Below are 15,637 nucleotides of genomic sequence, written 5' to 3'. Positions count from 1 at the left end.
GCTACATGAGGATCAATTTAAAATATTTCACTGTACATACACCATTCAGACTTCACAAGTGGATTTTTTTCCAGAATGCTGCAGAAATATTGAAAAACAGGTACTGAACTGGCATCTCTTCCAGGTCTATGGTCATGCCTTCTTATACAAAAGTACTGGGTCGGATCTAATGATGGATTAAAGACACACAGAGACCCACAGTCTGATGGCCCCATGACAGAATTTGCTTGGTCTCCCAATAGAAGTGCCTACTGTCCTGCCATATATATGGAGATATATATATATATAATAACTGCGATTGGCTCAGTCCAGGAAGACAGCAGGGGGGGTGTGGGGAGCTGCAGAGAAGAGTTTCAGAAGGAATGTTTACCAATCTTTTACTATGTTGGGGACAATGGTTCAGTGTATATGAAATTGCTGGTGTGGCCCATGAAAGGGAGAAGAATTAGGTCAATACTTGCATTGCGACTTTCAGTCTTCTCTTGTGTTTTATTATTAAGTTTGGAGTTTATGGCTCAATTTCAGATTCTGTATTCACTTGCATACAAAAACACCCAACTCAGATGGTATTATCAACAGAACTCCAGGGAATCTCATTTACTAACAGTTTACTTCAAATGAAGTCGGAATTGAAAATGTGGAAAACTGTCCAACGACAGAAATGTAATTTAAAACAAATATCAATTCTAGCAAAAATATGTTCCAATGGGTGAGATAACAGAGGTGCACCCATTGTACAATTTTAAATAAGGCAGGCTCTTGTTTAATTTTCCCTTTCCTAAACCACTGTCACGTGCTTCTCATTAATTTTTCATACAATCTCCATTCTTCAGGTCTCCCAGAAACATCCTTTACTTTCCTCCCTCTTGATCATTTTCTTTCCACTCATCTTCTAACACCTTTTTCAATATCCCACCCCTTCTCTAAACATGTTCAAGCCCCAAGAAAATTATTTATGCTGCATAAGTTTCATTTGTTTTGCAATGAAGCTCTTTGGGAGTGAAGCGTGTGTTTGGCCAGGTGAGAAAATACTAGGAGGTGAGGAGGTCAATAACACTTCCAAACTGGCTTAAGTTGGTACCCTGCAACACACATCTACATTGCTTGTAATCCCTGCAATGATAAACTGAACATAGACCTCCCAATCCAAATTAACTGCCTGGTGCAGTGATAGTAACAGATTTATTTGTATTGAGAGCTTTTTAGTACCTTTTGCTACTGAACTAGGATACATGAATAAATGAATTCATAGATCATTAAAATGTTATGAACAGTTACAGAAAATAATCAAAAAGGCACTTGGAATGTTGGCCCTGCTAGCTAGAAAACTAGAATACAAGGGGATAGAAGTCATGCTTCAGTGATACAAAAGCCCTGAAGACCACAACTAGAGTATTGCGAGCAGTTCTGGAAACCACACCTTAGGAAGGATATATTGGTCTTGGAGGGAATACAGTTTAGGTTTACCAGATTGACAGCTGAATTTCAAGGGTTAAATTATGGAGATACACTACAACAACTAGGGTGTTGTTGGCTAGAATTTAGATGGTTGAGGGGTGGGTTGAACAAACTTGTCAAGATATTAAAAGGAACAGATCAGGAATGTGAGAAAGAGAGAGAAACTATTTCAGCTGTTCTGGTAGTATAGGACTGGGGGCAGAGTCAAAAAATTAGAACTTGACCTTTGAGTGAAATTAGTAAACACTCCTTCATGCAAAGGTTGGTAAAAGTTTCGAAAACTCTTCCACAAATGGCAATAGATGCTAGACCTATGTTAATCTTAAATCTGAGACCAATAGATTTTTGTTGTCCAAAGGTATTCAGGAATACGGGACAAAGGCCCCATATGGAGTTAGGGGGCAGATTAACAATGATCTCTTTGAATAGTGGGCAGAACAGGCTCGAGGGGCAAATTGGCCTAATCCTATTCATATGTTACTAAGACTAGTGCTTTTCACAACTACAGGACATCCAAAAGTGCTTTACAGCCAATGAAGTAGTTTTGAAGTGTAGTTATTGTTCTAATGTAGGAAATGCACAGCAAGCTACCGCAAACAGCAGTGTGATAATGACCAGATAATCTGTTTTTGTGATGTTGATTGAGGGATAAATATTGGCCAAGACGATGGGGATAACTTTGCTGTTCTTCTTCGAACTAGTGCCATGGGATATTTTACACCCACCTGAGGGGGAAGATGGGGTCTCAGTTTAATGTCTCATTTGAAAGGCAGAACCTCTGACAGTGCAGCATTCCCTCTGTACTACACTGGAGTGTCGGCTTTGATTTGTATGAAATCATAACCTTCTGACTCAGACAAGAGTGCTACCAACTGAGCCACGACTGACACTACTAAAGAATGTAACCAAATCTTCAGCGATGATTTTCTTCACCACCTTCACTCATTATACAACAGTGACATCAAGATACAAACCCACCAAATTATTCAAAATATTATGTCAAAGACCTACCATCAGATGATACCAAGGTGCTGTAAAAGTTCACTCTACATTGTCTCAAATGGAAGAGCGGTCTCGGGCCAGTTTTCTGTAGAACATAAGAGACCATGCATGAGATATTTTATAAGTTACACAAAAAAGAAACTCTAAGCTTCTAGGTTCAAAGTGGACTTTTATAATTTTAATGATAGCAGACCAATTAGGTTTTGAAATTGTGTGTTGAGGTGAGACAGTGTAATTGTCCTCTAGCACACTGCAGCGACAACACACGAGTTTCCATTTATTTTTCCATACATCTAGTTCCTAATCTCAGTCGTCTGACGAAGGAGAGGTGTCAAAGACAATCTGGGTCAGGAGTGTTTTCCTTACGGAGAGAGGAAGAGCAAGGGGAAAATGAAAGAAAAACAATTGGCAAAGTCATTAGGGTTGCTGTTAAGACAACATTTTGAGAGCCGGGAGTAACTTGCTCCTCCTACATCTTCAGCTGAGGATGACTCCCAAAGTTGAAATAAAACTAAGTTTAGAAACAAAACACTCTTTCCTTTTGCTATTCAACAGAACAAGAATGTTACTATAAAATAACATCTTGGCTGCACGGCTTTGGTCTTATATCCCAATCAATTAGATTTTGAATGCTGATGAATACTACAGTACTGGCTCCAGATATTCTGGACGAAAGCTGTACAATGCCAATCTAGCAAAAAGTTGACCAATTGCTTCAAAAAAAAAGCTGACACCTCAATAACAGCCTTGCATATTGGGCTATGACTTGCTGTCACACAAAGTGTGGTGAGACTTGAGCTTACTGGAATTGTACTGCAGGTGTACCTAACATTTTCGCTTTGTATTAAATAAAATTGTGAATTTTCCTAATTACTTAGAGAAGTTGTGAAATACTGTGGTAATGAATTGGCACTCTGTTGATAAATCAGATTGTAAAATATGTAAAATCATAGTCCTATTCTTTTATATCCACTAGGTGCAAGCAACAAAATAAAATCCAAGATTATAGTCACCCATGTCTTAAGACCTGAGGCCACAACTACACCCTAAGGTTTTAGATAAACCTGAGGAAAGATTTACTAAACGCATTCTGAATCCACATTCTCTATCTTCTAAAATGCTTGCTTTTTCCAAAGGATGAAATCACTACAGTGATGGGAGCTTTCAACACTCATTGTGCTCTCTTTCAAGAGAATGAATTATTCTTCCAAAATATATTTGAAAAAAATCCCATTTAGTACTTCCCTCCCACAATAACCTTTTGCCCTATTGAGTGTTTGTTATTTTCTACCCATCAGCCAATTTCCTGCTCATTTCCTTGAATCCCTGGAGCTTTGTGTTTAACTAATAAAGGCCATTAGAATGAGATGTCCAGAGCTTGTGTTGAAATCATTACTATTTTTAATTTATGTAAATAATGCTGACTCAGAAACTCAGTGCAAAATAGTCAAATTTGTGGAGGCTACCGAAGCAGAAGAGGCAGCTCAGACATTACAGAACAAGGATGGATAATACCTAAATGGGCAGAACAATGGCAGACCAAACTTAATGCAGTTAAGTGTAAAGTACTGTACATGAGGAAAAAAAAATAAGCAACACATTCAGCAGGAATGGTGCTGACATAACTAAGAACAATGCCAGGAGAGACCGAAAAGTCTTGATAGACTCGACACTCAACATGTCTAATCAGTGCAGAGCAGTAATCAATAAAGCCAATAATGTTGAACCTACTTGGTCAGAAATGCAAAATACAAGTCAGAGAAAATCATCAAACTGTACAGTATTCTAGTCAGACCACACCGCGAGTACTGTAACCAGTACTGGTCACCAGGGCACCGGGGAGATGCGAAAGCACTTAGAGACAGTGCAGAGAAGTGTCACAGGCTGATTCCTATTGACAAAGGGCTGAACCATGAGCAAACTCCGACTTTTTATCTGGGAAAGGAGAAATCTGAGACAGGATCTTATAGAGATATACAAGATAGTTAAAAGGACTGGAAAAAGTAAATTCAGAATATTTATTGGACAAGAGGGACACAGGTTCAAGCTAGTAAAAGGTAAATTAAGATCAATAAATTCTTCTTCACACAAAGAGATCCACACATGGAATAAACTTCAAGAGTAGTAGAATTGAAAACCCTGGAATCAAGAAACAATTGGATGCTGAACTGGGGGGACTTTAGAATGTCTGAATGAATTCAAATAGGTTGAATGGCCATCCCATTCTGCATTTATCTTTGGTGCCATCTACTTGCTTGTAATTATCTACAAATATTATTGTAGACAGTGCTGAGTCTCTTATTCCATTGCTCAGGAAATGCAGCAGGAATCAGTGACTGACAGTTAAGAGTTTACTCAGACAGTTTAACAAGCTAATTTTTTTTTTTAAAAACCACAGCAATAATATTGTACCCAAATTATTATAGTAGCAAACTGAGGGATGTTAAAAACAAATGCAGATCTTGGACTATTGTCAGGAGGTGGTGGTGACAAGACAGTTTAATTGATGAGTGCCACTACTGTTCTTCCGTTTTCACACCCACCTCACCAAGACGTAGAATACTATGCTTATCTTTTCTGTGCATAGCAACAGATAGACTAACAAAGCAGGAAAGGATTCGGTTTAGCAATTTTACATGCATTTTTTTCTTACCCATGTGAGCAGCTGCTGAGACAGATAACCAGAATTAAATCAGACAGTGACAGTTGTGTTGCTATGAAAATGAAACTTGTCAGCATGGAAAATAATTTTGAATTACAAAGCCAAGTACATTGTACATTTAAAAAAAAAATCAGGAATTGGGGCAGAGGAGAATAATAAACTGAACCTTAAAGTACATTCAGTGATGATGTAGCAAGAAATATGAAAAGAACACAGATTGAATTATAAAACACAGAAATTAAATAAAATGTCAACAAAAAAAAGAGCCAGCAAAATGAAAAAAACTAATCGAACAAAATCAAACTGTGAAAAAAAGGCTTTGTAAATAGGGTGAGCAAGAGACAGCTTGACCTGAAAAAGGTAAACAGAAAGAACCGGGAGAGGAATAAATGAAATGGATGCTTCCACATATTGCATAATCTTTGATGCGGACATTCAAGCTCAGTGACATTTTCTTTTGAATTACAAGTACTGCTGCATTTAAAGCCACAAAAATGTGTCAAGATACAAAGCTTGCTTGATTTGCAGACACTGCTCGCCTCATACGAAAGACTCATGGTGCAAGAAAACAGAGAAGGGAAAAATTTTAAAAATTGCCATTTTAAAAGGGGAACACGATGGGGAAAAAAAATGCCCATTTAGTTTTAAAAATAATTGGTTTTGTGTTCAGCCTACATTCCTTATTTTTTTTTAAAGGTAATTAAACAGGGATGAGGAAAAAGGATCAGCATGTTACTTGTTTCAGCTAATTATTCAACCTACTGTAGACTTCTTCCGTGATCTCTGTTAACTAGACTCAGAAATGTAGTAAACAGTGAGAAGGATAGCAACAGACTTCAGGAGGACAGAATGTGAAATGGGCAGATATATGGTAGATGCAATTTAACACAGAGAAGTGTGAAGTGATCAATTTTGGTAGGAAGAATGTGGAGAGGCAATATAAACTAAATGGTACAATTTTAAAGAGGGCCCAGGAAGACAGACCTCGAGGCTTACGTACATTAGTCTTTGAAGTTGGTACAAGTTGAGAAGGCTGTTAAAGCACATTGGAAACTTGACTTTACAAACAGAAGCATAGATTACAAAGGCAAGGAAGCTCCGTGGGAGTGAATAGAGAGTTGTCTATCTCTAGAAACTTCGGTTCATGTCAAAACCATTTTGAAGACATTAAACAGTGTAGCATTATTAATGCAATATTTTCCCATCAAATGTAGATAACTTCAAACAAGCTATAATGGCTGTAGAAGTAATGTTGATTGATTTTCAAAAGAAAGATTGCGTCATATTGAAGGTAAGTTTCTTTATAGGTAACATGTGGTCCACGTAATCTCCTGGACAGGTTTTTGACTGCCAGGGCAGCAGGGCATTGCGGAGGAAATTTACTGAGTTTTTTCCCCCACATTGGCCCAAGGTTTTTATGTTTTTTTGCCACTCCTAGTAGATTTAGATGCGAGTTAGGGAGAGGGAAGACGTGTTTAGCCATGATGGTCCAACTATCTTGGTGTGGGGCAGTCTTGATGGGGCATGCTAGTCTTCCTGCGTCATTTCCATAAGTTTGTAAGCGGGAAATTTCCCTCCATGTCTACTCAAATTGTACAGGGACCTGAATGCAACAAATGCTACAAGTACCTCCTTCCTCAATATTGTAGACGAAGTAAGTAAGTAGCTGAGGATCTAAAACAGACAAAAGTTGGTTATGTTCTCTGACAGCACCATGTCTGCGCACCTGAACTGTCTGCGAATGCAAGAGTAATATAGGTGGCTCATCCTCACACTTATTGAATTATCTTGTTTACTTTAGGCACCCTAGCAGAGTTTGGGAACTCTGACACAGTACTACTGATGTAGATTTCCCAATTGCACTACTAATTGCCATTCCCATTAGCTGGTAGTATAGTTTTATTTTTAATCTACAATTTTTTTCTGTGTTTCAATAATATATTTCGGGTCAGGTCAGGCATGAAAAGAAATTAAAGCACTCAGACCCGGGTCGGCTGTTGTTGGGTCGGGCCCGGGCCAGATTTAAATTTTATACATGAGCCAGACTTTACACTGATGGAGTCTCTCACCAATCCTCACTAGATATGTGAATACACTGGGTCTTTTTCTAAGAACTCCAAACACATACTTCTCCTCATCACCTCGGTGGTTTTTTACCATTACCTACTGACGAGCACTGAACTCTCTAAGTTTCATGCCTCGAGTATCATAATTCATCCTCACTCTGTTTTGCTTTTCTCTTACTTTGCTATCGACACCTTTCTTAAGCAAACTAAACCGTGCCCTAGGAGCACGTTTAAACCCTAACTCTCATGGTGAGCAACCTGTTGAAAATGGTGGAGTTATTCTGTAAGAGAACAGAAAATTGTCTGGTCTGTGTCGAAGAGAAACATGAAAATTACTGCCTAGCTTGTCACCTAGTAAATACTTCTGCAAAGACATCTTCACAATTTGTATACTTCTTTCTGCAGCACCATTCGATGCTGGGTGATGTGGTGGTATTAGAATGTGTTTGACGCCATTCTTACTTAAAAATATTTCAAACTCTTCCGACGTAAACAGTGAACCATTATCTGACACCAACTCTTCTGGCAATCCATAAATCGCAAACCAAGTTCTCAAAACCTCAATAGTTTTGGCACTTGTGGTATTGAACATAAACTCAACATTTATCCACTTGCAATAGCTATTGACCAAAACAAAATACTCTTTCCCTTCCACTTCAAAGAAATCAGCATGTACTGATTCCCACGTTTTTCTCGTGTTTGACCATGGAATGAAAGGAAACTTGGTTGGATCATTTGTCATTGAGACACACATTACAACTTTTCACCAACACTTCGATATCTCTATCTACCAAAAATAACTTCTTGTTACTGCTTTCATACAGACTATCCCTGTGTGCTTTTGATGAAGCTCCTCGAACAATCTCTCTCTAAACCTTGGCAGAATAATGACTCGAACCCCATAGGAGACAGCCTTGATCTACATTTAGTTCATTTCTACATGTGAAATACTCTTACAATTTCTCATCATCACACTCTTTAGACAACCACTCAGGGCATAATTGAATATTTTACTGAGTACCACAACCTTGCGAGTTTCTTCAGAAATTTCTCTGGCAGGCACTGGCAGGTCATTTGCATATGTACAGTAATTTATAGGTAACTCATGGGCTGAAAATGAATCAGTCTTCACTACCTCAATGTCAGACGTACTCTTATTGATCCCTACTGTAAATAACTCAGCACAATTTAAATGTATGTTCTTAAGACAATTTATCAGAGATATTTTGTTCCCTCCTACGACTACCAATGGCAAATAATAGAATGTATCCTTGTATTTCACCTCAACACTCACTTCACCTAACACTGGAATATTGCTATTGCAATAACTAGTCCGTTTCACACCAGTTTTACATAAGTGAATGTGATTAGGGACTTCTCGTGCTCTACTTCTGAGATAACAGACACCACAGTGGCTGTATTAATAACAAACATAAGTTGTGAATCTATGACTTTCATTTTTACTGTGGCGCTGGAATTATATCTTCAGTCCTTTTTCTCTCAACTTCCAGGTTCTATTTTTCTTGCTGTCAGAGTACAACTCTTGATCTTCCTGCTTGATATCAACTTCTGCTTCCATATCTATCATGTGCACATTTGAGGACTTCCAGGTACATGAACTAGCTTCAGGTCTGTCACGACCTGGTGCATTGCTGCAACCTGGAGCTTTTCCGCAGCCTGGAGCATTACTATTTCCTCTACTCCTGCAATGCCATCTGGATTTAATAGACTTTCCCACTTTGACTGGCATTTGGATGGTTGGTGGCCATGATGGCAACAATAGCATCTAAATTTCTGACTGCGTCTGTGAACTTGACTGCCTGGTTCCTGTTGAAATGCAGTGGACCTCTCCTGCCAGCTCAGGGGGAAAAAAACTTCCAGTAATCGGCAGCTGTCTCTTCCTGCCATTTCTGTGGCTGTGGCCTCATCGCAGGCCTCCCACATTAGCTTATTACCTTCACACAAAAGCTTGGCCTTGATTATACTGTTCTTCAGACCTCCAACAAGCATGTCTTTAATGTTGACTTCTAAGCTCGCAACATAACTACAGTGATGAGAAAGCTTCTTAATTCAAGAATATAATCTGCAATAAACTCATTTGGTAACTGCTTCCTTTCATGACGTGCAACTTGGAGCACAATTTCATTCTTAGTCGAGCCATAAGCTCAGAATCTCATTTATTTCAGAATCATCCAAAATACTGGGGTCTCGTCAGCAACATTGGTTCAACACCACCTCAAATGCATTTGGCCCTACTGTGGTCAAGAAAACATTCACTTTATTGTCATCTAGGCTTTCATTAGCTTGCAGCCAAATGTGTAACCTTCTTTCATAATTACACCAGTCCTCTTTGTTAAGACTGAATTTCCCCATTGTCCCAAAATAAGTCTTCAGTGCCATATTTTTAAAATTACATACTCACTGAGTTGTAGCTGAACATGAATTGCGGCACACAACATAATCTTTCAAATCACTCAAATTTCCTCAAAATCAACTTTGGAAGTTTGAAAAAGTGTATCAGAATATTTTTCAGACTGGAATCTCTCAAATGAAATGCACAAAAAAAAATCAATCCCATCCTCTCGTCGTGTTTCTGCTATGTATTTACTGAGTAAAACTAACATGAGGTCTTCACTGGGAGCAGCCATGTTGGAAACTTTATTTACACCTCCCAGGAGAGAGAGAGGGAGGGCAGCAGAGAGGCAGTATGGCAGAATACAAATGATATTACAATATACCACAAGCAACATGAGGAAAAGCCTTTTTTTAAATGCAGTTACTTATGATAGAACCATAGAAAAAGTACGGCACAAAAGGAGGCCATTTGGCCCATCGCCTCCGTGCTGGCCCAATAAACTTGCTTCTTGAACTAATCTCACCTTCCAGCACCTGGTCCGTAGTCCTGTAGATTACAGCACTTCAGGTACATGTCCAGATACCTTTTAAAAGAATTCAGGGTCTCTGCCTCCACCACCATTCCTGGCAGCGAATTCCAGTCACCCACCACCCTCTGGGTGAAAATGTTTCCCCTCACGCCCCCTCTAATCCTTCTACCAATCACCTTAAATCTGTACCCCCTGGTAACTGACCTCCCCACCAGGGGAAACAGGTCCTTCCTGTCTACTCTATCTAGGCCCCTCATAGTTTTGTACATCTCAAATCAAGTCACCCCTCAGCCTCCTCAGTTCCAGGGAAAACCACCCTAGCCTATCCAATCTTTCTTCATAGCTGCAAACTTCAAGCCCTGGCAACATTATTGTAAAACTCCTCTGTACTCTCTCCAGAGCAATTATGCCCTTTCTGTAATGCAGAACTGCATGCAATTCTCCAGCTGTAGCCTAACCAGCATTTTATACAGCTCCAGCATCACATCCCTGCTTTTGTATTCTATACCTCAGCCAATAAAGGAAAGCAATCCATACGCCTTCTTCACCACCCCATCCACCTGTCCTGCCACCTTCAGGGACCTGTGCACGTGCACTCCAATCTCTCACTTCTTCTACCCCTCTCAATATCCTCCCGTTTATTGTGTATTCCCTCGCTTTATTTGCCCTCCGAAAATGCAATAGTTCACACCTCTCTGGATTGAATTCCATTTGCCACTTTTCCTCCTACTCAACCAAACCATTGATATCATTCTGGAGTCTACAGCTTTCCTCCTCACTATTAACTACACGGCCAATTTTTGTGTCATCAGCAAATTTCCCAATCATGCCTCCCATATTTAAGTCCAAATTATTAATATATACCACAAACAGCAAGGGACCCAACACTGAGCCCTGTGGAACACCACTGGAAACAACTTTTCATTCGCAAAAACATCCGTTGACTACTACCATTCGTTTCCTGTCCCTGAGCCAATTCTGGATCCAACCAGCCACCTTCCCCCTGTATCCCATGGGTTTTCATTTTACTGACCAGTCTTGCATGCGGGACCTTGTCAAATGCCTTACTAAAATCCACGTAAAGCACATTCACTGCATTACCCTCATCAATCCTCCTTGTTACTTCCTCAAAAAACTTAACTAAGTTAGTAAGACATGACCTTCCCCTAACAAATCCATGCTGACTACCCCTGATTAATCCATGACTTTCTAAATGACAGAATCTATTCTGAGGGACAGGATAAACTAACAATTTACCCACCACCGAGGTCAGACTGACCGGCCTATAATTGTTTGGCTTATCCCTCGCACCCTTTTTAAACAATGGTACAATGTTCGCAGTCCTCCAATCATTGGTACCTCGCCTGTATCTAGTGAAGATTTGAAGATGATCTTCAGAGCATCCATTATTTCCTCCCCGGCTTCCCTCAACAACCTGGGATGCAATCCGTCCGCTCCTGGCGATTTATCCACTTTCAGGGATGCAAGACCCTCAAGCACTTCCTCTCTCATTATGCTCATCATATCCAATATTTCACACTCCTCCTCTTTTACTACAATGTCTGCATCAACCCTCTCCTTCATGAAGACAAAGACAAAAAACTCATTAAGAAACCTGCCCACATCTTCTGCATCCACACATAAGTTCCCCTGTATATCTCTGACAAGCCCTACCCTTTCCTTAGTTATCCTCTTGCTCTTAACGTACTGATAAAATATCTTCGAGTTTTCCTTGGTGTTACCTGCCAAGCATTTTTCACGTCCTCTCTGCCTTTCTAATGATGATCTTGAATGCACTGCCTGAGCGCATGGTGGAAACAGATTCAATAATAAATTTCAAAAGGGAATTGGACAAACACTTGACATGGAAAATTTTGCAGGACTATGGGAAAAGAGCAGGGGAGTGGGACTAATTGGATAGCTCTTTCAAAGAGCTGGCACAGGCACGATGGGTGAATGGCTTCCTTCAGTTTTGTATTATTGTATTATTCCAATCAGCATAATGACTATCTCCCGTTGCTGGGAAAAGATATTAACAGCAAATTGGAACTGAAGTATAAAATGGTTGAAAAACATATTTAAAAATATTACAAAAAAAATGGTATGGGGTTTTAAAGGAGACACAGCCATTTCCAGCCTTGGAACTTGTTTTAAAAAATCTCACGCACTGTGCAATGTACCTGACCAGAATATTTTAATGCAAGATTCTATAAATCCTCCCCATCACCCAAGAAATGGAACTGCCCCATGTGCCCGACCCCCAAAACAGAATGAGAATTTCTCACCATGCCACTTATGGAATTCGGGGCATCAGTCAGATTACGCAACACACTGTTAAACCAAAAAACCCACTGGCGTCGATTTTAATTTGCAATGCAGGTGGGAAAATTTGTTGTGCGGATCAGTCATTTGTTATAAAATCCACTCTTTCTGTTGAAGTGAATGGGAAGGAAAAAAAAAAAAAATCAGGCTGGGTGTGAAGCTTGGGTTTAAAAAGACACAAGATCATGAGAGAAAATGAGGGAAGCAATATTTTCAGGTCCTGGGAAATGAGTTAGGGTAGCTCATGGCAGATTGGCGTTAACATGTTGGCCAATCCAACAACAATGTCTCTAAAGAGAACGTCAACTTATTCAGGAGAATGCTGCGCATTTACTTGACAGGAACCAAAGCAGAAACAAGCTAGCAATCATTTAAATGATCAAGTCTCATCTCAGTTCAATTTCCTTACAACTTTCCCAATATACTAAATTGGTTACCATGCTATTAAATTGTACTAAGAAAATCAAGACAAAATTTTGCTGATGAAACAGACATTGATTATGAATGTAACAGAGTGCAAGCTCAAGAATATTCTGTTTTAAAGGATCGAGGATAAAAGACATTATTCAATGCGTTCAGATTATGTACGTGTTTAGCATAGTTTCAAATGGCTGAAAAGAAACTGAATCCATACTAACCCATGCCTCACTACACCTGAAGTACGGCTGAAATCCCTAGAGGGCAGATTCATCCTGTATGCATAAATGCATCCAGGGTGTAGGTAGTATTGAATATTTATAAGCATTCACATATTCAAATCAAATAGATCAGGCAGTTATGATTTAATCCTGCTCTGCAGCATGGGACCTAACATCCAAACAAAATGCAAATATAATGAATTAAAAGGAAAATTCCAGGATCCCACATATACCATTTCTATTAAAGATGCAGAAGGATTCGAATACCTCGAGCCTAACACTGATTAATTAATTTCCATTTCATCTATACGCAGAAAGAAATAAAGTCAAACCTCTGGCTACTCTTTATGGTTACCCAAGGAAGGTTTTCATAGAATTTAGTGTATAGCAGGAGGTCATTTAGCACATTGCTTCTCTGCCAGATCTCTGAAATAGCTATCGATCTTAATTCCGTTTCCTGCCCTTTTCCCCCATTCTCAGTTATTCTTTTCAGATATTTATCTACTTCCCATTTAAAGCTTTTATAGATTCAGTTTCCACTATTGCATCTGCATAAAAAAAATTTCCTAACTTCTCTCTTCATTCTTTTAATATTGATCTTAAATTCATGCCCTCATAACTAGTAACTCACTGACCAGTGGAAATAGTTTCTCATGATTTGTTTTATAAAGGTTACTTAAAAGTCAAGTTATTACTTTCTTCACCTCTGTGACTCCGAACACCACATTAGACCTATTGGAATTAATCCCTTGGCCTCAAAGAACTGAACCTTAGCTCAGTGGTAGCATTCCCAGAATCAGATGGTTACAGGTTTGATCCCCACTCCAGACGCTTCTCTGAGCTGAATCAGTCTCTAAGTACTGGGTTAACATCCTGTAGGGTACTCGCATCAAAAGATAGTGAAGGGGTGACCCTAAATTCCCTAGCTGGTTCCCTGCCAGTCTTCATTACAAAAACAGCCCACAGCATAATCTATGGTATGTAATAGGCAATGGAAGAAATGGGTAGTCTCATGCATTGCTCAGCACTGAAGAGAACAAGAGAAATATCTAGGCCTCTGTCAATTGTAGTTTGCCACCATCTGGAAGGCACTATGCAAGACTGGCCACTGGTAACTTGCCCTCCAAAACCTATTCGTCACTATGCCATTCATTTTATGTCATGACCAAGGTTTGGAACTCTAAATGAAAAGTGTTGAGTGCATCCTTGTCTGCCTGGGCAGTGATACAGTACATTTAAGTTTTAAGTTTGACCAAGCTTTTGGTCACCTGTCCTAATATCTCCTTATACAGTTTGCTGTCAATGTTTGTCCAATTGCATTCCTGTGAAGTGTCTTGGGATGTTTTACTATGTATAAAGTGTGATATAAATGCAAGTTGTTGTTGTTTATTCCATGAAGGAAAGGGAACACCTGTTTCACAAAGAGCAAAATGTGCAGATAGAATTTTGTGGATCCTTTCCCAAAGTATAATAGCATCAAAGTAATACTGAAACATTTCTTTAAGTCCCATACAGATGAAATACGTTTATGCAGCAGTCACAACTGTATAATATTCAATCTGCATTTGAGAAAGAATTAAATTATGCAAGGCAAGCTACCTTAAAATAATCCACTCTTTCCATAGACCAAGAATAATCCACACTGTTGTGTATGCTATTCCACCTATGCAGTCCCTCAAGAAGAGTTCTGCACAAATATTCCCTAATCCCAAAAGGCGATGAAGCAAAACACTAGAATCTATCCCTACATCTCCACTATGTAACCCTAAACTATATCTTAGTATTAGAAATAAACCAGAGGGTAAAACCGAGGAGATTGTTTTTAAAGCAATAATTTTTAACACCAATAAACAGAGATTTATATCACTAAGAGAGGTGCTTTCTTCAAACTTTCACCAATGGAGTATTTTCTTTTACACATCAAGTGCTTCTTCAGAATAAATCTCGTTTTTTGCAATTAACCAACAGACGATGTTTAGGTCTGCTGAACTTAAATTGCTAACAAAATTTAACTAACTGCCCTAAACATCCAGGTTTATTTTCTCTCTTCAACCAGGTGTTATAGTCAAAAGTAGCCTAGTTTAACATTAACACCAGGAAACTTCTGAAATCAGACTCAGAGTCCTGACATACTGAGCTACAACAAAACAGTCAATGTTATACAAGGAAGATGGGTTACTGATCCTCCAGGCCAGTGGAAACAGTTTCTCCTTACTTACTCTTATCAAAACCCTTCATAATTTGAGCACCTCTGTTATATCTGCCTATAACCTTCTCTGCTCTAAAAACAATTCCAGCTTGTTAGGCTCTCCACCTAACTGGAGTCCCTCATCTCTGTGTCTCGCTCATTGGAAATGCAGCAATGAAAATACCAACAATAAATTGAAGAGTTATAAAAAATTGGAACCATTTTTTAAAAACCTGGTACATTTTGCCTTCAACAAGATGGAAGACAGTCACATGACAAATACCATCTCCTGCACTAAAATACACATCCATGTCTGCTAAGAACTAAAACTCATTAATCCGTCTGCATTGAAATGAGACAGCTCATCACACACGTATGTGAGCTATCTACAAAGTGAGCAGAAATAAAGACACTCA

At 39.1% G+C, this 15,637-nt stretch overlaps 1 protein-coding gene across 1 annotated transcript in view; it reads right to left on the bottom strand.

Annotated features, from left to right (window-relative positions):
• LOC137374398 (calcium uniporter regulatory subunit MCUb, mitochondrial-like) overlaps positions 1-15,637 on the bottom strand; it is a 119,664-nt gene that overhangs the window by 25,750 nt on the left and 78,277 nt on the right. Inside the window, exon 2 of the mRNA XM_068040450.1 lies at positions 2,470-2,545. Within this exon, the coding sequence (XP_067896551.1) occupies positions 2,470-2,545 (76 nt within the window). The remainder of the gene's footprint in view (positions 1-2,469; positions 2,546-15,637) is intronic.

Source organism: Heterodontus francisci, chromosome 1 (assembly GCF_036365525.1).
Source record: "Heterodontus francisci isolate sHetFra1 chromosome 1, sHetFra1.hap1, whole genome shotgun sequence".
NCBI classification, from domain to species: domain Eukaryota; kingdom Metazoa; phylum Chordata; class Chondrichthyes; order Heterodontiformes; family Heterodontidae; genus Heterodontus; species Heterodontus francisci.
Note: the sequence above shows the minus strand (reverse complement) of the source record. Positions and strands in the feature narration are given on the sequence as shown.